We start from the raw sequence: 24,859 nt of genomic DNA, 5'->3' as shown, positions 1-24,859 counted from the left end.
ATCTTTCCCTGAAGGAGGAAACACATTCATTAACCTTGATAAAGTTCTCTGTGTGAAACACTTTTTTTCTGAAGTTCTGTGATAGCTTACAGAATTGACTTATATTAGTTATAGGAAACATAAATATTAAGATTGTAATGTGATGTATGTGAGCTAATTTCATAGGAATGATTTTTTTTGTTTATAAATGCCATACTCTACTATATGGAAATATTACACGTGTCAGGATTTTTGGAGCTGTACAATAAATGTCAAACTACTGCTATCCCAGGAAATTAGGTTGGTATTTACATTGCCCTCCTGTGCTGCTACTTCCCCTCAGAATAAGCATCCTTTATCTACGATATATGTCCTAAATATGAAACTAAGATTAAGCATCCTTTATCTACGATATATGTCCTAAATATGAAACTAAGATTAAGCATCCTTTATCTATGATATATGTCCTAAATATGAAGCTAAGATGCAGCAGACACATTATAAGCCTTTAACTGGATAATTAGTAATGATGCCTCCTGCAGCTGTAAGGAATATACTTGATCCTGGGGACTGCGGAACTGAGTGAATTAGGTAGATAGGTGTTAAATCTGAGATTGTGCTATCTCAAGGTATGCCCTTTTTCTCCATGGTAAAGCAGTCTAAGAGTTTATATACACAAACATATATGAATCTGCTTTGAAAGGTCAAACCTCATATAATCAAAATCCATTTTTGTGAAATGAAAATAGTAAAAAGTTTAAATACCCAAACCTAAACTAAACACAAACCAAAGTAAGTAAAACCCACCTAGGTGGGGGGCTGTGGCCTCCACACTCCCCCAACTATATATACCAACTCTGGGATCACACTAAATTGGAGAAAAAGAAATGTTGGGCAAGTGTTTACTTACAGTGGGAAAAATTAGCAGTGCAGGTATTTAAGCTTTCGCAATTTTCGTCTCGCGAAAATGGATTTTGATTATACGAGGTTCAACATTTCAACATAAATCCATTTATAAATATCAGAATTGTGTGCGACAGCCTCGTACACAAAGGAGTACAGGAAGGAAAACGCTTAAGTGTCTGTTTTCTGTAATAGAGATCCACGTAGTAATATAAAAGTGTACACTATGCTACTCGAGACACAGTTGTCTTCTTTGCTGACTTATTTGTAGACTATTAATTTCCATATATATATATATATATATATATATATATATATATATATATATATGTTTGAAGCCGGTACTTTTGGTGCTCTCGTGAAAGTAAAACTAATGCCCTTTAACAATCCCGCTGCACACCGTGGTTTGTATCGTCTGTAGCTCAGTATGCCCCTGCTCATCGCATTTCTCCATTCTCTTTAATATCACGCTTCACCAGGTCACTCTAAAGACTACTGCAACACCCCTCATAGCTATGTATAATTGTATTGAAGCCCATCCCTGTTTTGTCCATACCAGTTCCACAAATAGAACAAAATAAAAAAAAATCTATTCTTTAATGTATTTTTTAAAATTGTTGCCTTCTGCACTTTTTGACATTTGACTCTTTAGCAACCAGATAATATATTTTTTACTGCATTGTACTGATACCAGATAACTGAGGCTAGATAAGATAACGTATAAATGCCAGATGAATTTCATCTACAAATATAATTTGATTATTTGCAGGGAATACTTTGTTTGACTCTATTCAAAACTGAAAAAGCCATTGATATTTGATACTTCACTGCTTCCCGATGATGCAATGAATCATAATGCCTCAGTCCAAACTTACAGAGGGAAAAAACATAATCTTACAAATAATTTTGTGCAACAGATAAAGCCCCCACAGACCCTTGCAGGGGCTGCAACTTAATTGTCCCCCAGCCAGTCGCTCTCTTCACTGTAGGAAGAAACTATATTGTGCCAAACATTACAATTCATCTGTGGGTAATAAGTTATAACAAGGCACTTTTGTAGTGCCCTTTATGCTGTGAAAGATGGTTTTTCAAATTCCTAAGGGAAATACTGCAAGATTTCAATGAAAGACTAAAAACTATGCACAGAGATGTTGAAATCAGATACAGACAGAAAAGTGAGAGCATCCTATTTAAATTATACTTTCCCAGTGTTTAATGTTCTAAGGGTTGAACTTAAGGAGAGCAGAAGTGATTTTCTGAAGAGTAAAAGTGCGCATGTGCATGTAAGTTAGTCATCTGTCAACCAGGGCAGAACTTTTCTAGCTCAGGACAACAGGTACACAAAATCTGATGAATTTTGCCGATACAAGCTTGGAGATGCTCTAATCTTTGAATAATGTAACTAAAAATATCCATATTCAGACATATTAAACAATTTTCAAACAAGAAGTAAGTGAAATATGAGGCCTGCAAGGTATAAATATGCTTTTTTTTTTTTTTTTTTTTTTTTTTTTTATACCTTTTATTATAGTTGCTTGGTCATATAACATTTCAAATAAAATGATGTAAATTTGCTTTTCTTTTATGTAAATTCTATATGAGCCTAGGAAGGATGATTAGCAGTCAGGTGCATTTATTGATATTTTTAAATGCTTTTAATGAAAAATTCACTAACTACAGCACTTTACAACAAAAAGAAGATAACCCATCCATCATGTACTGTTTTTCTTCTGATTTTCTGAATCATTATTAAACAATGAGGCTCTCTAACATTTTGTCAATATTATGCTCTTTCAAGAAAAAATATTACCCCAGGCACATAATGAAATGAGTGGCTTGTTTTTATAGATATAAACTGAAGTCAAAATCCTTAAAATAACAGCTGTTATTCAACTACAAATTCTCCAGCAGTACTGCTAACTAGAAGCAGTATGCTAAGATAGGCAGAAAGTAGATACAGAAATATTGCAAAATAATCTCTCTATATTGAAGACAACACACACATATAAAACCATTTACATAACCAACACAAAACTTAATTTAGAACCCACAAAATTAAATTTAGCTAAACTCACTTCCTCATTGACTGTACAGCAAGCAACAAAACTTTTGATTTTATATGAACTATCCAGTTTCCCCACTCTCCCTCCCATGCATATCGACACACATGCAAGGGCAAGTAAACTCCCACTGTACTCCTTCACTCTCACAGGCAAATTCTTCACTTGTCCTATAGCCTCAAGGATATATTGCACCAGAACTTCTCCAGTGATGTAGGAATAAAGCCCTAACTTTGGCCCAGGTGATCTGGGCTTGATTAGCAGCTCAGGCAATTGATACAGCAGTAGGAAGGGATGGGTGTGTCATTCCTTGGGGCAGGGCATTTGCTGATGAGACTCCCTAAGGGGAGGCAAGGTCCAAAGAAGGGAGCTGACTATGGATGTGTGATGACATGTATGGGGGGGTGGGAAATTGGATAGTTCACATAAAAACAAAAAACAGACGTCCATGATGTCCTTAGATTTCTCCTGGCCATGGTGTAAATCTAGGCATTGCATCAGGATGAATTCAAGTGACAGCAGACCCAGTGTAGGACACTGAGCACTGTGACAGCTATAAGAATGACAGTAAGGGGGGGTGTATCTCACCAGCACCACCCACAAGCAGTGTTCTTATATTAGAGGCATCCTTCTCATTCTCTGTTTTAGAAACTAACCTTAAAAAAAACTCTTTAGGATGCTTAGCACATATGGAAGACCTAGGGCAGATGGACTCTGTCCTGTGTTTTTTTTACAGGATTGCAACACCTTCATGAAAGCATCATTGCTTAGTATTATGAGCACCATTTTTCTTAGATAATGGCATTGATCTCTGGAAGCACATACACCAGCATAGCTCTCTCCCAGAAGAACAAGCATACCTCCCTCACTAGCATCTATAGCATCTTCCAATTTGAGTATCTCTACTAAAAAATGAGAAGTAGCAGGTTCGGTCTGCTCTGTTTTGTGAATACAGGCATAACTTTAGGCTAGATCAGGACACCACCAATGACCTATTTTTCTTCGCAAAACCAAATATTGGACTAAAAATGCCATGACAAATACCATATATTGGTATAGGGGTGATTGACATGACTAGAGCCATGTATAATGAGACCAAAATTAATTGATTTTGTCTCATAAACTGTTCATATTATAAACTTTGAAAGTATGAAATCTGCCTAATAGACTTTTAATGAAAACATAACTTGAAACAGATGTAGAAAACTACATTTCAGATTAGTGGCACACAAGTCAGTTCTTTCACCATTTCTATTCTTTGTATATAATAGCGTGCTTCTTCTAGAGCCTCCTGTATATGAATGAAGTGAACCTATTCAGGCCAGTCATTCTTTTGACCTGTTCTCTCCAGTCCTAATCCTATGTCACATTCCTCAATCACTCTTGTCAGTCTCACTTCTATGTCAAGTTTCTCATTCACTTTCTTCAGTCCCAGTCATACGTCTCAACTGTCCAAATTTTCACAGAAAGTCCAGATTTTTAGCTGATATAATAGATCTGTTCCTCATAAAATGTGTGGTTTTCTGGCAAATCATTGAGAACTGAAGTCACTAAATAATGACACGTACTTGAGTTTCAGACTTCATGTCCTTCAGAAGATGCACTCTTCTAAAACCTGTTATTCTACCAACTTGCTAAGTTTATAAGAACAATATATAACATCTGTCATTATTTTTGCCCCCCCCCCAATTATTTTTGGCTTTGTCCAAATTTTTTGCACTAAGATGTTGAGAGGTATAGTCCCAGTCTTATGTTAAGTTCCTGATACACTCTGTACAGTCTCAGTCATATGTCAAGTTCCTGACTAATTCTCCTCAGCCTCTCATGTCAAGTTCTTCTCTCTCTCGCTCTCTCTCTCTCTCTCCAAAATCTCAGTCCTGTGTCAAGTTCTTGACTCACTTTCTTCAATTTCAGTCTGTGTCAAGTTCTTGACTCTCTCTCCTCAATCATTAGTCCTTTTTCAAGTCCTTGACTTACTTTCCTCAGTACTACGTCAAGGTCTTGACTCACTTTTGTCAATTTCAGTCCTGTGTGAAGTTCTTACCTCTCTCTCCTTAATCTCAGTCCTTTTTCACGTCCTTGACTCACTTTCCTCAGTCCTTTGTCAAGTTCCTAACTCACACAGTGTCATGCCATCATTTCTAACTCACTCTGTTCATTCTCATTTCTGTGACAGGCTCTTGACTCAGTCTCATTTTGTTTCAAATTCTTGACTGACTGCTAATTCTCAGTCCTATGTCAAGGACTTGAAACCATAAGAATATAGTTCTAAGAAAAGCAATTGATTATTCAGTGCACATGAAATAAGAGCATATTATATGGCACCCAGGCTGCACTAAATCTTGTATACATATGCAGGATAACTGATGACCTTGTTCTTAATTAATTTTACTTCTAGGTTTTATGCTTCATAATGTGATATGATAGTTAATCCCTGAGATGACACTCTGTAGTTCTCATGAAAAGGTTACTGCTGCACATCCTGTTTATATCCACTTAGCTAACCAATTACTTGTCTTGCTACCTATCCACACTTTCTAGTAGCTTCCTGTGAGGAATGTAATTGAGTTTTTCACTCCAAATAATACTTAAATTCCAAAATGTTACATCTGACCATCTGTACATATAGGGCTTTCTAGTTGCATAGTCATGCATGCTGTCATTATTTAGTATGACAGATTCTTCTGTATTTGGAAATGAATACAAGCTGCCATGGTACAAATTCTCATACATGAGAACTTATTAATCCATCTAATTAGCATCAAATAGTCTCCATCTGAACAAATCTTCTGCAAGCAGTATACATTTAATGGGATAAAAATGGCTTAAAATGAATTGTCTTTACACTTCTGATTTTTAGGAAACTGTCAATCGCCTTGAAGTAATTAATAAGCAAAAGCTCAAGTCACAAAATGGTGTCTTGTCATTGTAAGCATCTACCAAGAAGTCCGTTATTATAAGCAAAAGGAAAATGTACAGAGACGAGTACATGCATACATATGAAGAACCTCCAGAGAAAAGCTGAAGAAAAGAGCTAACTCTGAAAAATTTGTGGGCCAATTACTACCTCTTTCCAGATGCAAACTATTTAAAGGAAAAATGTATCATACAAGTAATTTTTATGTATTGTGGGGGAAATATTTATTTATTTTTTTTATTTATTATCATTTGTTAACTGGGTTGGTTCAACTGAGCCAAGGGCCCGTTTTCAGTGGAGACCCAAGGAGAAAAGCTCCAGATACAGTTAATCAAAAAATAGCAATACAATAAGTATATAGATGAGAAGTACTTATATACTGTTGAAAAGATAAACAAAAGAAGTACATTTATACACTAGTTTAAAGTAATCAATCACAATAAAAGAAGGGATCTGTCACATATAGCAGTATTTACAAAAGACAATATATAAATGAATTAAGGTGGGAGTGTTTGCAGAAGAAAAGGAGAAGTAGAGGATAAAAACGAAGAAAGAGAGGGGGAAAGGGGGAAAGTAAAAGGAAGAAAGCAACAAAGGAGAGAAAAAAGAAATAAATAGGGGGAGGAAAAAGAGAATTAGAAGAGAGGGAAAGAAAAACGAGGGTAATTAAGAATCAAGCAATTATTTATCAGGTTGGAGTTGGGTACATCTTGCTTAAAGCTGCAGTCAGAGAAACTGATGAAAATGACTTATAAAAGAATAGTAGTTCAGAAAACCAGCACAGAGAATCAAAGACACCCAGTCTGTATTGGAAAAAGGCAGAAATTCAGTTCATATGTTCTCCTTTTTACCTTTCAGTACCCAGCCAAGGTTCTTTCTTCACTAGCATCCACAACTAACCTTAGAAATATAACTCCTACTCTACAACATGAACAATGATGGCAACACTATAAAGATATCCACAAATAAAGTAGTAAGTTGTACACCTGATGGCGAGGTTTCTGTCCGAAATCCATATGCTTACTTTCCAGAAGCAGATTTTACAGTGTTGTCTGTCCTAGGTAAACATTAAAGTCACAGCAGATTGGAGACAGATTAGACATACTGACTGACCTGATTTGTATAAGATTTTATGAAGAGTAACCTCAGATACTAGAAATATTGTCCCATTTACAACTTATTTGTTCTTTATTTGTTTAATTAGGTAAAATGGCTGATCAGAAAAAATATTTTTGTTTGTTGAACAGTTAATAGATTGTATCAAGTTCAGAAAGCTCAAGTATTATTTTCTTATTGATTGCCTGAGCAGGTAAGAAGGAAAGACTTTTTCAGGCATATCTCACAATATAAGCCAGAGCATCAGTAATAGATGTTCCTAGTAATGGGTGTACCTAGTATCAGGTGTACTCAGTAATAAGTGTACCCAGTAGTAGGTGTACCCAGTAATGAGTGTACCTAGTAACAGGTGTACTCATTAATAAGTGTACCCAGTAATAAGTGTACCCAGTAATAGGTGTACCCAGTAATGGGTGTACCCACTAATAGGTGTGCCCAGTAATTGGTGTCCCCAGTAATAGGTGGTCCCAGTTATAGGTGGACCCAGTAATGGATGTACCCAGTAATAGGTGGACCAGGTAATAGGTGGACCCAGTAATAGGTGTACCCACTAATAGGTAGGCCCATTAATGGGTGGACCCAGTAATAGGTGTACCCAGTAAAAGGTGGACCCAGTAAGTTTGTGCAGTTTACTTGTTCTATCTTATTGCTGCTGGCAGAGATGACAGTAAATATTTCGGCAGAAATATGTTTTGGGATAAAATGCAGTAATTTTATTTTTTTTCTGGGGGGTAAAAGTGGTTGTGAATTATTCATCTATGTTGCAATTGATAAGAAGGATTGTTTTGTAAGATCTTGGAGTTCAGAGAGAGATATGGCACAGCAGATCAGGGGTGAGTCTTCAGCATATTGAACTAGGGTAGCATGTTTTCTGGTAGTGTAGAAGTCATTGGTTAATGTGTTATAAAGTATAAGGCCTAATATAGATCATTGTGGGATGCAATAAATTACTGGCAAGAAAGTGGAAAAACATTTTTTTTCATTTCATGCTTTGCTCTGTTTAAGAAGTAGCTTGGAAATATTTTATTGAAGATCTGATGAGCCCTAAGGATGAAAATGTATGTAAGAGTTTCTGGTGGGAGACAGTAAGCATGCTTTTGGTAAGGTTTGGAAGGTGGTGGAGACTACGCCTCTGGCATTTCTATGGATGTTGACAATATTAGAAAAATTCAACAAAGCAGTAGTTATTAAACCAAATAAAATGAACGAAGTATGGGGTAAATGCTCTGATAACTATACCAATTAAGTTTAAAACAAAGAAACAGCACCAGAGCACTCCATGGTGATCGAACCATACACAGAGAAAACTAGTAGTACTATAAGTAATAGTTCGAGCATGTAGTATAAAATCCAAGGTTTATTGGAATTCCAGGTTAGCGCTTTCACCCTCATGGGCTTCTTCAGACTTTTTACATCTCATAAAAGTAATGCTAACATTTATACTAAAGCCTCTATGACATCATTCTTTAATTAAGTAAAATAGTGTTCACCTGTATGGCTTCATTCAAGAACAGTTTATGAATACTCAACCACAAAGCAGCTTTTTATATACATATATATATATATATATATATATATATATATATATATATATATATATATATATATACTGTGTTTATAAAAGTATATATACAGAATATATAAAAAATACTTAAACATAACAGCATGTATAAATATAAAAAAACAAATATATTTAAAAATGTTTAATTTTTTTTTTTTTAAATGTTATGTATATCAAAACATATGTATGTGTGTATATGCCATTCATCAATAAGATGTTATGCAGCAAATTATGCCAGTTCATATAAGAACTGTATATAAAGTACATTTCATAATGAATTCATGTAAGAGCTGTATGAGGACTACATTATATGATATATACAATGATGTATACAAATATAATGTCCCATCTGACCTGCAGGCTTTTATTCAACAACTAACTTTCTATTTTTTAGGGTCGGTTTAATAGGGACTCTGTCGTTCAGTCCAGGTCTCTGATCTGCTCTTAGCATTATAATCCACCTGGCTTCTGTCCTTTCTGTATAGTTCCTTATGTCCTCACCCCTAGAATTGGGTTTGTTTACTTGTAGTACTAGAAATTTGAAGCTGTGTGTATCATTTGTGTTCATGACATGCTTGGATAATGCATTATGTGGGGACTGGATGCGTATATTATACAGATGTTCACGTATTCTATCATGTAACCTTCTATCAGTTTTCCCTACATAAAATGCATCACAGGCCATGCACCTAGCTAGGTATGTGACATGCTGAGTGTCACAATTAGCTGTAGTGTTGAAACAAAATCTTTTCATAGTGACAGGTTGTGCAAAGCTGGTGTCCTCAGATATAAAGGGACAATAACTGCATTTATGATATGGTTTGGTGCAATTTAATGTCTTACCCCTACCAATTGTAGTGGGGACTCTGGGTTGGCAGAGTAATCTGTGCAAGTTTGACTTATTTCTATAGACAAACGATGGTCTATCCCCCACTATCTCTTTTAATTTGGGATCTGTAGTGAGGACAGACCAGTTCTTATAAAAAATCCTTTTCACACTGCTAATGTCTTGTGTATAATTCAGTGAGACCCTAACTATGGGATGGTTCATCGTTAAATCAATAATTCTAGTTCTCTTTGATGTTCCTTCTAAGTCTACAGGGTTTGCAAAATATGGCATTGCAGGTCGAGTTCTAAGATCACATACCCCTTCAATCCCTGAGTATATCTCTTCTGGTGTATAAGATCTGGCAGCTAGTCTCCCTCATAATTGATCTAACTCATTCTTAAACCCTTGTTCTGTTGGATTCAAACATGAGGCTCTTATAGCTTGACCTTTCACTATATTGTGGAACACAAAACTAGGATGCATGCTCCCTCTATGTAAGAGGGAGTTCTTGTAGCAAAACTTCCTATATACACCTGTATTGAGTAGATCACTGTCTAACCTTTCAATGTCTACACCTAAGAATGATATCCATCTATCTAAACTCTCCATGGTAAAATTCAAAAAACTGGTCAAAGAATTGACCTCACAAAAAAACTTCTGTAGTTCATCTTCCAATGCTGCCCATAGGAGGAAAGGTCATTCACAAACCTAGCATAATAAATAACATTCCTCTTGAAGCTATCTAGTGGGAATAGTTTTTCCTTTTGCCAATCTGCCATCACTAGGTTGGCATAGCTATAGGCGCATGATGTACCCATAGCCATGCCATCCTTCTGTATATAGACAGTATCATTGAATATGAAGATGTTATTTTCCAAGATTGCCTCTAGCAAACCAATAATTAATTCAATGTGGGACATGGTATAGTCAGTGTTCACCCTGAGACATCTCCGTATACTTTCTAACCCATGTTGGTTGGATATAACTGTAAATAATGATTGTACATCAAGAGTCACTAATATGAAATGTAAATCAGTCTGCAACACACTCACTTTACTATAAAGGTCCAGCAGAAACTGTTTAGTATCCCTCAGGATATGAGTGAAACTATCTACAACTTTCCTTAGTTGTTTTTCGACATACAAGGAGAGGGGTTCAGTAACCCAACCTCTCCCTGCCACAGTGGGTCTCATGGGTGGATTATGTGTATTCTTGTGGACCTTCGGTAACCCTTGAATGACTGGAATCAATGGATTTTCAACTAAAAGAATGTGTATAGTTCCAAACTAATAATTTCACTTTTGGGTAAGTCTTCTAACATACTTCTAATAGTTCCAACCCATATATTTATTTCAGTCTTGGAGATTACTGAATATATAATGAAATATTTTTGTTTTTTATATTTTTATATTTATACATGCTGTTATGTTTAAGTATTTTTTATATATTCTTTATATATACTTTTATAAACATAGTATATATATATATATATATATATATATATATATATATATATATATATATATATTAATATATGTATACTTTATTTGCTTTATGGTTGAGTATTTATAAACTGTTCTTGAATGAAGCCTTACAGGGGAACACTATTTTACTTAATTAAAGAATGATGTCATAGAGGCTTTAGTATAAATGTTAGCATTACTTTTATGAGATGTAAAAGGTCTGAAGAAGCCCATGAGGATAACCTGGAATTCCAATAAACCTTGGATTTTATACTACATGCTTGAACTATTACTTATAGTGCTACTAGTTTTCTCTGTGTATGGTCCGATCGCCATGGAGTGCTCTGGTGCTGTTTCTTTGTTTTAAAGCAGTAGTGCTGTGAGAGAAGTTGAGTATTAATACATTTTTTAATATTTTTGTTAAGGGGATAAAGTGGCATTTGGACTATTATTTGAACACTCTACATTGATTCCACCCTTGTGCAATGTAATAATAAATAATTTGTGTCATAGCAAAGGGGCTTTATTTTCAGATATAAATCAATTTATCTAAAACTAGGTATGTGATAGCCTCGACTGCTACTTTAAGATATTCACCAGGTAGATTGTTAGGGTCAATTGTAGTAGGGTTTCATTTTTTGAGGTATTTTTGATGATATCTGTGGGAACTGGTTGGAAGGAGAAATGTTGAAGGAGGTTGTTTGAATGAGAAGGGTCATCAAGAGCTTGATTAGTCCCCTGGTTAGTTAATTACTATACTGTCTGTTTAAAGTGAATATTGAAGTCATTGTTTGTAGTTTCATTTTGTTTCTGCATGTTTGGTACTGGTTGTGTAGCTTGTCCTTGATTTAATATTTTATTGATGGAGATCCATTATTACTGTGTATGTTTTGTTTGGTTGTGTAATGCATTTTCTAATCTTTTGTGATAAGTTGTTTTATTAGGTTTCTTAGTTGTCCATATGCTAGTAAAATAGGAGCTCATTTTATTTTTGTCCAGACCTTTCATGCTTCTTTTTTCTCTCTGTTTCATGAGTTGCTTAGTTGCTAAGGACAACTATAGGACAGGGCTGGATTTTGACACTTTCTCTTCTGAGTGGGGTTGGTGTGTTTCAAACATATTGGAGGAGTTTATTGATCTCTGAGACAGCAAAATCGATGTGGATAGTCTTTAGTGACTACAAGTTCAAGAGATGTAGTGCATTAATAAAACTATCTTCATGAAAAGTAGAACGTTTTCTTGCCAGGTTGTAATGATGTGTTTTAGGTCTGCTACTTTGGCACCTTATTTTATAATTGGTAAGTGATCACTTAGGCTGACAGAGTTCAACAGGATGATACATTATTTGGAGAGGATGCTTGGATCCAACTGAGGGTTGATTGTCTGACTGCAGCTTTATTACATTTATCTGGTGTGCTTGCAAGTTGGATGAACTTGTAGAGATGAATATTATTAGTTGGATTTTCAGACTGTATGGTTTAACAGTCTAAATTAGCATCATCCAATATTATGGTTCCATGACAGATTTTTGAGGATGCTCCACAGAGAATTTATTCACCTGTTCTGGCATTGTTAACTGGAGAAAGTATATTTATACCTAGGACTGCAATCGGCTTTCGAGTGTGGTTTTAGTATGGTTAGTAGGATTTCTGTAGCATGTGTATCTAAGATAATATTTATACTTTTGCTTGTGTCATGTTCAAAATTATAGCATCTGCATAAGCTATTAATGGATGTTCAATTCTGTTTACTGATAATTTCAGAAATAACTCATAATTTATATAGTAATCAATGCATCTCCATTACCAAAAGAGTATCTGAAAGGGTACATCCTTGACAAACCCCTGAGGTAATTGGATACTGGGGTAATACTGAATCATTGACCTTAATATATATCTCAGAAGGTGAATATAAATTTTATAGTATAATAATTAAGGAATTGGCTACTGAAGAGTACTTTGCAACTTGCCAAATGTAATTCCTATTTATGTAGTCAAAAACGTTGGACACATAGTTTAATTATGTCAATCAATCGAATAATATAAGACTTGTGAGTAGTTAAAAATGATTGCCTGAAGATATTGGTTTGGTTCCAAATTGTGCCAAGCTACTTTGTTCTAAAAGCATTATAAGGTTTTCATTACTTGCTTTAATTAGCGTCTTCTAATCATCATTTAATAGTGAAATTTGCCTGCAATGTTCAGATTTGGAAGTTTCCATGTCATCTTTCTGAATTAATATAACTTCAGCTAGATTCATGGACTGAGGTATTTTCTCCTGAGGTATATTCATAAGCTTTGCTAAATTATATAGATGTGGGGCTAATTTATTTGCAAAAACTTGGTATAAAGCTAACTAGTCATTAAATTTTTTTCAGAGGCATAGAAACATCTGGTGTAGAAATTTCTAACTGGAATTTTTATGTAGCTTGCAGCCAGTTTTTAGAGTCCACACATCATCTAATAATTTCTGGTTGTATACTTCACACAACATTCATTAATTATGTTACTAATTTTAGTTTGCCAGCTATTAAATAGCCATGCTCATCTTAAAGTTGTAATATTGCATTTTAAAATACCTTCCACAACACTGAAATGCTGATAATTTTTTAGTTTTATCTTGATATAAAAAATCATTCTTAAACTTACCATGACATAGTGCCAGATCTAGGATGGTTTGAATTAATTGGTAATTCCCAGTTTTTGCTTCCACATTGGCAGTCTTTTATCTTAGTAAATAGCAAACTGAACAAATATCATTATGTGCTGATTGAGTTCTTTGATCTCTGTTTTTTTCTCTAAAACCCCATTTATATTCTAAATTGTCCTATACCTAAAGATAGCTCAATTTATGCTTTTATAAACTAGATGTCTTAGAAATATTCAGCCAACAGTGTTTGATCTCATTCTGTATGGCTTCATAAAAATCAATTGCTTTGAACCAGATTACAGGAATTCATTTATTTATGTGAGTTTTATTTAGCAGATGTTGCAATGAAAATTTTATTAAGCAGTGATCATACCAGGGGAAATATTCTCCGCAGAAGAAGATAGCTATTCTAAATAAATCAGATGGAAAAAAACATAAGTCAATTATAATGCATATCTTAGCAAAATGAGAGACATTTATTTATTTCTAATGTTTAAGAAACTGGATTCTCCATCCATCCATTACAATTTCATTGCTCAAAAAGACTGATAACAACTCCAATACGTTTTATGGCAAGACTACAAAAACAGCTCCAACACATTTTATGGTAAGACTACGATAACAACTCCAACACATTTTATGGTAAGACTACCACTTGGGTATAAATAAATGTTATTGGGTATAACCTAACATTGCATTCCAGTCCCCTCCCCCAGTGCAACTGAAATATTTCCCTGTTCCTGCAGCCCATCAGATATACTACCTCAAATATCTGTTATCTGTAAATGGTGCATAGAACCAGTAGCGGTTTTACACTTTTAAGTGCTATGTGTAATAACAACCCTCTTCATTCCTGTACACAGAATTCCTTTGTTGTTTGAAAGGCACAATGTGGTTCATTAATGATGTGATTCCTGCTAACTTTTCAGAGCCGCAATTATTATCAAGACATTTTATACAATAGAATTTCATAGCCAGAAAATTTGTATTGGGCTTCATTCATATGAGATCCCTGTAGTAAAAAAATACTGTTTGGTCTAGCCTCTATACATTTCATCATTTTCAATAACTGAGAAAAAAATGCTGTGCTGTTTTTATATTAATACAACAAACTTTAAGGAATGCTATCATGAAAAAATAAACATTTTAAATACAATTGACTATGGCATGCCTGAAAACATCCAGCATAAATAGAATCCATCATTACAGCCATGAATAGACATGAAAGATGATTGTGCAGAAAGAAGAAAAGTTTATTATCCAAGATAAGTCCATCCATTTGAGGATCCATCCGAAAACCTCCAGAAAACAAGAAGAGAGTTCATAATAGTTCTAATATGAATAATTCATTTTTGACTTCTGATTCCTTTGAGAAAATTATTATAACCTGTAAACTGGCCAAAAATACAAAGGATACTTTGATGTTCTTCTATAGAGCTGTTTGGGTCTCTGCAAAAGTATTTATTTGTTTCCACTACTTCATAGGTTAGATCAGCATAAATAGAAATTATGGCACCATCACATTGGATTTTTTTTCTTTATTGCAGGTGACAATATTTTTCATGATCCTTTGACTTTACAGAATGCCTCTGGGCATTTTATCACATATACCTGGTGCTGTTCATCTGGCATGAAGCATGTTTTCAGAGCATCTGGCAAGTTATGTTTCAGGCTGACCAGTAGGCAGACTGATATGTTATCCTGCCACATAGAAGTAGTATTCTTGGCCTTAGGTAGCACCTTAAGGACTTATTCTTGGATGATTTGAGAGGGGGTATAGATGCAGCTATCTGATCTAAGAATATTGGATGGTAGAGGGAATTGTGAAATTTGAGCAACATTTACATGCTAGTAGACTGACAGTTTTCTCTGGGTCTGAGTATACCATATACTGTTAGCACTTCACAATAATGGGCATTGTTTCTGAAATTTCTAACATAGTTGAAGAAGGCTTTGTGGTTATCCTTCAATTGGGTGACTAATTTTACGTCATATCTGACTTTCATTGATTTGATCAGGTTCCAGAGTCTTTTTTAGTACAGCATGAGTATGTTTGATATCTTGAAAGATAAATTGAATTTCATGTGCAATTCATCTTATTATTTTTATTATTATTATTATTATAGACCCTAGTTTTATTAGAACAGAAAAATAAAAACAATGCAGAATTGCAAGTCTTAAATGATGAATTCCAAGGGATACTCACAATAGCAGTAGGTCTGTGGCCACTGCAAAACATTAAAACCTTTTCCTTTTCTGCTGACATTAAATAATAAATGTTACCTCTCAGCTCCTCCCACAGATCATCTAGCCTTAAACGTTTAGCAGTCAGAGCAGAGAATACAAAAGAGATATCTCCTAAGTAGCCTTAAATAAGTACTCTTACAACTCCACGATAAAAACAAATTTAAAAAACAACAAATATAAAGTAAAACAAATTTAAGTTAAAACAATTTTTCATAAGTAACAGTGAAAGAATAAAAGTAACTCAAAATTGCAAACCTTAGATGAAGAATTTGAAAGTAGTCTCACAACAGCAGCCAGTCAATGACAGCCCCAAAAGAGAAATTTAAATTCACCTCTCCTTAGCCAATTATGAATCAAATATTGATCAACAAGTGGCTATTGCCACTAAATCTATAGGTTTTCTAGTCCTTTTCTTTTATTTGTAGCCATGTTCTTATTATTATTATTTTGTTTTTCAGCAGTTCTGTTACTGCCTGGTTTTAACCTCTTCTAGGTTGCTTTCCATACCGTTTGACTTTTTTCTTCATGGTTTAGAACTTTCACTACATTTCAATCTAATGTTGTTAAAAAATATGCATTCAGTCTCATTACAGATTGGGCAACCTGTATATCACCACCCTGACTGGAGAACAAATGTATACACTGTTATTTTCTTGGGCAACATCATTCCACAAAAAATTCTGTCATGGATCAGCCCATCATATAAAATTACATTAAATAGATAACTGTTTAATTCTGTCATAACTATGAATGATACTGCATCTTAAGTCATATGTTGTGGTTATCTTAACTCAGTTGTACCTTATATATTGTTCTTGAATTGCCAGCGTAATTAAAGATGCTGTAAGAGTTATATGTTTTTCTGGTGTAAGTGAATATTTCAGTTTCCTATCTAATGCCTAGAATTAGAAGAAAAATGCATTTCCCTGCAAGGGCTGGCAAAATCATTTGTGGGACAAATTAGCAGTGGTGTGTATGAGTATTAAGAGTTTTGGCATACACATGGGGGGTGTATAAAGCTCATGGAAAAGAGGCACAATACCTTCCCTTTGTGTCACTGTCTCAAGTGTCCTATCATGCTGCACGACAATCTCCATTGAATGCCCATGCCTCAGTCATGTGTTAAATTCAAATTCATAATTTTTCTTAAAAATAAATTAAAAAAGAAAACTTACAGAAACAAGTATCACTCAACGTGGCTTTTTAGAAGCAGCTGCATATATAAAATAGTGACAGACATATATAACGACAAAGTTAAATGTTTCTTATGTAAGGAAATGTTAGGAATATAAATACACAGTAAAGTATTAAGTTTTACAGTATGTTTGTAAATACCCAATTATGTTAGATATCTCAGTAGCCAGAGAAGTGAGGCAAACCAAATCCAAACATGTTAGTGTTAAGTTTAAAATTAATATGCAGAGCACTAGAATAGCTTTTTGTCAAAAGCCTGACTGCTTAATTGAAATCTGATGATCCATGACCAGTAATGATACCAACACAGTGTACAAAAACTTTGACATGGAGGCATTCCTCTGTTCCAGTGCTGCATTATGTCATCCTGGCTGGCTACACTAATGTGAGCACACTGTCACTGTGCATGTTTGTGGAAACATGCCACAAGCATGATAGGGCTACAATCTGTAGCTGCTGCCACACACACTACATTCACACTGGTTGATGCCTGCTCATTATGTACCACAGTTATCAGTACAACATAACACAAAAGGGCATTTATAATGCAGCAAATATTCAAGCTGTTTGGCTACCCAGTTTATCATTTGTTCCTCCCATGAGAGCTAGCATGTTAAAAGTTTATTAATGGATGGCTTACATGGCAAGTGACCTTATTTATCCAATGTAGCAGAACTGGCTGCAGATGTATATCCTTATGGGAATGCTCTTTACTCTCCGTATATTTAGCCTACCACTTAGGCAATCACAGCCACTGAAAGAGATCTAAGTTCATAGCATAGACCACTGGTCTGACACAGATGATCTACATTATGTAGATTTTTGTATATTTCAATAATATAAAAATGTATATATTGTTACTTAGGGAAACGTATTATTTATGTCTTAGTAGAGCGAAGTGAAATATTCAGCATTGTCCCACTTCCAGCAAAGCATGGAGAATTATGATGAACTGTCAGTTTTATTTAGAATAATACAACTCCTGAGCTTTTCTCAAGTAGTATGGAAATAAAATGCATTGCAATTCAATGAATACAACTGACAGTGGTTAATTTTCCTTTTATCTTTTCACAGCAGTTTAATAAAAAGTGCATAATAGAGAATCATGCTTATTGTTTGGCACACAGCATTTCATTTTTTTAAGAAAGCATGCCATCCCAATGAATATAGGGCACCTTGTTTATTATGTGGCCAAATTATATAAGTATTGCAGTCCTGTCTGCAGTAGTGGCAGTGGGTATGTATGGTATATTTATAAGACATTTACAAGCCCTAAAACTTTGCTTGAATAGTGATGAATTCTTTGCATGCTCTATGGATACTGCAGAAGGGAAGCATTTCAGTTCTTTGTTCTCATTTCTCATGGCTGAAAATATATATCATGATACCCTGAAATCCTCATTTAAGGTAGAGGATACTGTTGTTCTCCATACAGGGCATACAGATATGTCAGGTTTGTCCTTCCCCTAGTTCACACTCTATGTGGACATTCTTGTGGCATTTCACATACTTTTGGTCTGCCAGGTCTAGGAACCCTGACCTCCACCAGGAGCTGTTACACTCTTTTCAAGAGGTGGAGAGCTGGTAGAATGCTGCTCAATCCTTCTCCCCTCCAGTAGGCCATCTGGTTCTCTGTTCACCAGTCAGATGCTTTGGTTCCCCAACATGTTCCAGTACTTTCTCATCACATATGAAATCTGCACTTTTAGCCTTACCTACTCTTTATTCCACTCAGTCTCTGCTACATCACTGTCAAGGAGCAAAGAGACACCCTGCTTGTTTTTGTACCCTTAGAACTTAGTGAAGGGTTTCATCCTGTGATATCCTAGTGATGTGAGCAGGAAGCATGAGTGACAACTAAGAATCACAAAAAAAAAAAATCCAAAATATAGTTACCTGCTGAGATGTTCACATTATATTACCACCTCAGGGCCTGCAGATAGTACAGCTAATAGGATTACCTCTTTCTGAATAGGGGCTGCCATTATTTGCTAAGTCTCTGCCACTGCACATCTACTTGTGTCTGCTGGGAAAAAGATGTTAGTAGGCTATTAAATATGTAAAAAATCCTGCTTCACAAAGAAACCACCAGTGTGATAGGTCCTGCATGGTCCCATACCTATCATTGTTATAGGTATGGGACCCTTCAAGACAGACAGGTAAACTTTACAGACAGACCTTTATAAATGAGATAAATAACTATTCACAGTACTCTGTATGAGTGTTGTTTATTCCTTTAATAATAATCTGGGATTTAATTGAATGTTATTGGCTAGGATGCATTTCTGAATTACAATGCTGTCTGTCTATGTCTTTTTCTCTCTCCTTTGTACATATTATGCACTTTTTTCTGATGGATTATTTCTTTCTTTTGATTTTCCAGGACTTCCCTCTCTTGCAGTTGGATGGTATTGTAGAAGATAGCTCTAACATTCTCGGATTCTCCATGTTCAACACCAGCCATCCTTTTTATGTGGAATTTGTTCGAAGCCTTAACATGTCATGGCAGGAGTCCTGTGAACTGCAACCTCTCCCTAGGCCTGAAGTGCAGCCTTTCCCTGGACCTTCTGTAAGAACCAAGGGGAACACTTTATCCTGGGATATTTTCATTATCAGAAAATATGCCAAACAGGACTTGCTACAGAGATACAGGTGTTGCTTAGGACTGATAAACAGTATGTCTGTGTGTGCATTTAGGGGAAGATTTGGTATTGAAGTCAAGAAGGTAAAGTTTAAAAGTGCTATAAAATGATGTGCATATGCTGTGTATACACATTGTGACACAAATTGAAATGGCTAAGAAGAGAGACTACAGCACATCTGCAGCTTCTGCTGGGCTCACAATAGATTCATACTGAGCCATTGCAAATGCACCTTAAGTGTAAAGTTAAGCTTACTTATGGCAATCTCTGTGCATTTGTGTGGTATATCTAAACGTAAAGCACCTACTGCTAAATGATTTGCTGCTCTGATTTCTATGCAACTTCTCTGAACACTTGCTCAGCTCTTCTTTGTTTACACGTTCCTTCTTACCAAAGCCAAGGGCAGGTCATTTCTATCCTTGCCAGAGCTGCAGGTTGACTGTAACTATATGTCAAAAGAAGGGACAGACTTTAGATTTTCCAGGAACTTCTGCAGAATCTGTGAAACCATAGTGCCCCTTTACATAATGAGTTAAGTCTTGGGGACATATTTCCTGGTGGTCTTTTCTCTTGTGTGATAGGTAGTGGCTCTTACACAAGTAGTTTTATTTTCAGTGCAATCAGAAGATAAGGCAATGAAATGATCCTTTGTGCTAGTCATTCTATAAGTTCACTGCTGCCCAGCTGTAATATAGTGCATAAAGGCAGTGCATTGGATTCTAACTATTGACAAGAGAAGCACAATTAAAACAGTGAGCAGAACATGACAGGGGATCTAAAATAAACTAAAAAAGGGTTCATGAGGTAGTTGACTTTTATTGAGACCCTATCATAGGCAGTGTAGGTCCACCACTCTTTAAAACCAGAAGGGGCACTGTATAGAACCACTGGCATGAAACCTTCCAGCATTTGCTGTTGTTCAGCCCAGATGATGTTTTCTGCAGAAATAAATGGCAGGTTAAGACTGTAACCCAGTTATTATATAAAATAATATGTCTAAGATCCATTTCCTAGCTTTACTTTCAGAGTGAGTTGTCTTTCAATTTTTTAGAAGCTTGCCTTTCTTACTTTGATAGTATTGCTGGGCTAATATTGCCATTTCCTGGCCTTCTATACAAAAAGCTGCTTGCTTGTTGTCTGCATCAGAAATCCTCACCCTAGCTTAAGGAATACTTTTTTCCTTGCAGCTCTCACATACTGAATCAGCAAGACAATGTATTTCCTTCAGATTGTTATGGGCTTGTCATCCTTACAGAAGATGAACAACCTACAGTTTTTTTTTTTGCTGTGTAGATAAATGTGTTGGAGCCTTAGGCGAGGCAGACATTTGGGTGGGTTACAGGCACCAACCTTGAAGGCTTTCACCTGCTCTGAGAGTTAGCTGCACACCTGCCTCAGTACAGATGGAGAGAGCTGATTACACATGCATGCACCTGCTTACTCTGTGTCGTGTGCATCTGCTAGTGTGAGAACACCTGCATCTTTCAGATTTCTGTTTAATTAGATAATTAAGGGGAAGTTTGTTAAACAGTATTTAATAGAGTTTCAATCAATCAGAGTGTTAACAAGATGGTCTCTGAGGAACATGATAGCTTTGCCAGGAATGTAAGGTGCATTCTTTTCTTTTTACAGACTCCTTCATTTAATGCAGAGATGCCGATGAAGCTGACGTGATCCACACCAAATGTATCTGATTCAACAGGTTGTTGCTCTGGCGGCTCACTGATAGTTTCTACAGAGAGTTCTTCCATTTTCTCCAAGCCCAATACATTTATTGAGTATATATTTTTAGCTTCTTATGTTTGGCACTCCAGTTCTGTTGAAAGAAGGATAAGAAGAAGTACCCCCCCCCCCCCGGCTCAATAATTAGTCTTCAAAGTGTGCCTGTGTTCTGAGGGGGGGTGTAAAACTCACAGATGCTGGGACCAATTTCTACCAAGAGAAGGATTTGAGTAGCTGGTCACATAGATGGTAACAACAGCAAGAGTGTGCAGGATGGAGAGCTTGTATGCAGCTGACTCAAGGAAAGCCTGACCATGTTCCCAATAAGATAATGCAGTAACTCTGGTAACTGCCTAGTTCATTCCATGCTGGGAGGGGAGGGGCTTTGTCTTAGTTATGACTCAGTTCTGACAAGGCAGCGATTTAATCCTTCTCTTGTGCCATGCATTGATAAGCACTACCATCTGTCTTATCCTAGACAGTGTGACTAAATAAAGTTATCCCGGTTTTTGATCTTGCTTAGGCAGAATATCTTGCCATGTTCTTCATTTGATGTTAGGCATAACAACATATTAGCACTTTGTGTTGTAAGGCACAATTCATTTAGCTCCAAGTACAAGAAAAACTGACATTAAACTGGCTTGCAGTACTGCCGAGCATGGGGAAAAAGAAAGTATTCACTGTTCATTATTAACTTTTAGAGAATGGATAACCTATATATCAGCACACTGAATGGAGAATGAATGTTCTCCACTAGCTTGTTAATGTATGGATAATGCCTGCAGAAAAATAGTGTGCCTCTTTACGGCAGCATATTAAACTGCTGTGGAGCATGAACTGAAAGAAAGTTAATGGCTGCCATTATTTTATGCTCGCTAAGCAGTGCTTTTATTGTTTAGTGAGTGTAAAATAAACAAAAAAAATGGAAAAGGTGTGTTTAATGTCTGAGTATATATGTGCATGAAAGTGAGAGTGAAATAGATTGAGCCATTATTTTATGCTCGCTAAGCAGTGCTTTTATTGTTTAGTGAGTGTAAAATAAACAAAAGAAATGGAAAAGGTGTGTTTAATGTGTGAGTATATATGTGCATGAAAGTGAGAGTGAAATCGATTGAGCCATTATTTTATGCTCGCTAAGCAGTGCTTTTATTGTTTAGTGAGTGTAAAATAAACAAAAGAAATGGAAAAGGTGTGTTTAATGTGTGAGTATATATGTGCATGAAAGTGAGAGTGAAATCAATTGAACCATTATTTTATACTCGCTAAGCAGCACTTTTGCTTTTTAGTCAGTGAAAATTTAAAAGAAAGATAAAAAAGAAAGAAATTGTGCATGTGTGTTTATGTTTCTCTCTCCGAGTGTGTTATGTGTGTGTGTGTGTGTGTGTGTGTGTGTGTTTGGTGAGTGTGTGAAGAGTGAGAGCAATCGAGCAGTGGTACTAGCAGAAGTTAAGAGGTTTGCATGCCTCTCAACATCTTAACTGAAGATATCTGGATAAAGTGAGAACAAAGGCTCAAATTGGGAACATATTTTAAATACTGCTCTTATAAAATTACGAAGTAGCTTAAATAACAGGATGTGTGTTAGTATGCATTTTCTGAAGGAAATTAAGTCTGAAACTCAAATGTATGTCATTATTTAGTGACTTCATTCCCTAATGATTGCCAACCAACCACACATTTTAGGAGTAAGTGACAAAAAATGAAGTAAATATTAGGATATTTTTGGAAAAAGTTATATTTTGGATGTAAAATACTTCCTCCAACACCATTTGTATATACTACAGCAAGTCTGAAACATTAGCTGGAGGAACTATTTTGCATTTAAAAATATAAAGAAAAATAAGAAAAAAATATTATATATTAAGTAAAACACAATTTTACAGACAGCCCAAGTGAAATAATACCCTCTAGGATGTGTGTTACTATGTGAATAATGCCCTTCCAAGGGTGTAGACATTCTCCACCTGTAGTGTTGAGCCTCATAATAGCCCAGGGTGGACGCTATTTACAAAGTAACACATACCATGCTGGGCATTATTGCTTGTTAACTGTAAGTTTTAACTGGCTATATTCATGAAGCTGGTATGTTTTTGGAATCTTCAGGCATTGCACTGTTACTTGCATCATTAAATAGGTGGGAGGATACACTATTTGTGAAAGTTAATAGGACAATACCTTCCCTGTCACCATTCATGATGTTTCGCCAAACCTTGCCTTGCTTGTAACAAAACCAGTAGCTGGCTTTGTTTCTTTTATGTTGTGATTGACATACATGCCCCTGATAAACTTGGCATCTCTCACTTGCCTTGCCTTATTAGCAATGACAGTCTAGCTCTATCCTTGATAAGGTACTGAGGTTGAATCCTTATTTTGTACCCCATTTCTGATATCAGGTTAAAATTATTCTATAAAGGGTATGGAGAACAATCCTGTCTTGGACCATTATTGATGGTAGGTTAATCTTATCTTGATATTGCTGAGATAAAGCCTTTGGCTCCTCCATTACTGAATGATGCTGGCACTCTTCATAAGCATGTATTTAAATCCTGTCTTGACTCATTACTGATGGCTGCTTAGCAATGTCGCTGCTAAAGTATGGAGACAAAGCTTGGGTTCCACATTTCTCAAGGAAGTCGGATGCTGTTTCTGATACTGTATGGAAGTAAATACTGTCTTGCTCAACTATTGATGATAGGTTTGTACCCTTTTTGATAAAGTATGGGAGTCAATCCTGTCTTACTCCATAATCAATTGTGCGTCAACACTTTTCCTGATACTACGGAGGTAAATCCTGCCTTACCCCATTATTTTCTTGCTTTTAATGTCACAAATAGAGGGGAGAGGATATTTATTGCTGAATTGTATATAGGTCCAGCCACTGTTGATTCATACCATCTCTCATTTTATGTTATTGCAGCTTTTCTTGGGACCATCACATCCTGGGGTGCACCTCAGATGTGTCCCTTCACCAGATATGTTCTGTCAGCCCAGACAGGAAGGCCTTATGGCTGTGTGGGCTATGACAGTCCTATGAATGGGGGTGGTGAGGGGCAGTGGACATGGAGTGGAAAGTCATATTGTGACTGTCTGTTGACCTAGCAGTGGATAAGTCCTATCCCCAACATGCTGGTACCATTTGGATATGTGGGGACACAGCAGCAGTTGTGGGAGGGGGTTCTGCCCACATGTTATTCCTGATTGTGCTGCGTCTTTTTAAATTCTCTGGATCTAGGTAGTGATGCACCGCCCAGCACCCCTTCCCTAATCCAATTCCTTCTCCCAAGACAAGCAAACAGGCATAGCCTTGTCATTTGTATCACTGCTTTTTATTATTGTGCTCCTGGGTGGAGCCTAAAATGATATATAGTGATCAGTATTCTATGCTGCTCAACAAATAAAACACTGGTCTTTTCTTGGCCAGCTTCTCCAGTGCCCAATCCAGTAACTAAAATAAGGTCACTGTGGTCATACTCAAGGCTTTATCCATCTGTGGCATGAGACCTGGCACCTTATATAGGTAAATCATACTGTGACCTTATATAGGTAAATCATACTGTGAAGCAGTCTTTACTTATTC

The 24,859-nt window shown here is 36.0% G+C and overlaps 1 protein-coding gene across 3 annotated transcripts in view; it reads left to right on the top strand.

Annotated features, from left to right (window-relative positions):
* The window catches only part of GRIK5 (glutamate ionotropic receptor kainate type subunit 5), a 3,838,183-nt gene that overhangs the window by 3,173,224 nt on the left and 640,100 nt on the right, over positions 1-24,859 (top strand). For all 3 annotated transcript variants that reach the window (XM_044080789.1, XM_044080790.1, XM_044080791.1), the window contains one exon: positions 19,302-19,487. In XM_044080789.1, coding sequence (XP_043936724.1) covers positions 19,302-19,487 — 186 coding nt within the window. The remainder of the gene's footprint in view (positions 1-19,301; positions 19,488-24,859) is intronic.

Source organism: Protopterus annectens, chromosome 8.part0, assembly GCF_019279795.1.
Source record: "Protopterus annectens isolate FY-2018-M chromosome 8.part0, PAN1.0, whole genome shotgun sequence".
NCBI lineage: Eukaryota > Metazoa > Chordata > Ceratodontiformes > Protopteridae > Protopterus > Protopterus annectens.
The sequence above is the reverse complement of the archived record's forward strand: the minus strand, read 5'-3'. Positions and strand labels throughout refer to the sequence as shown.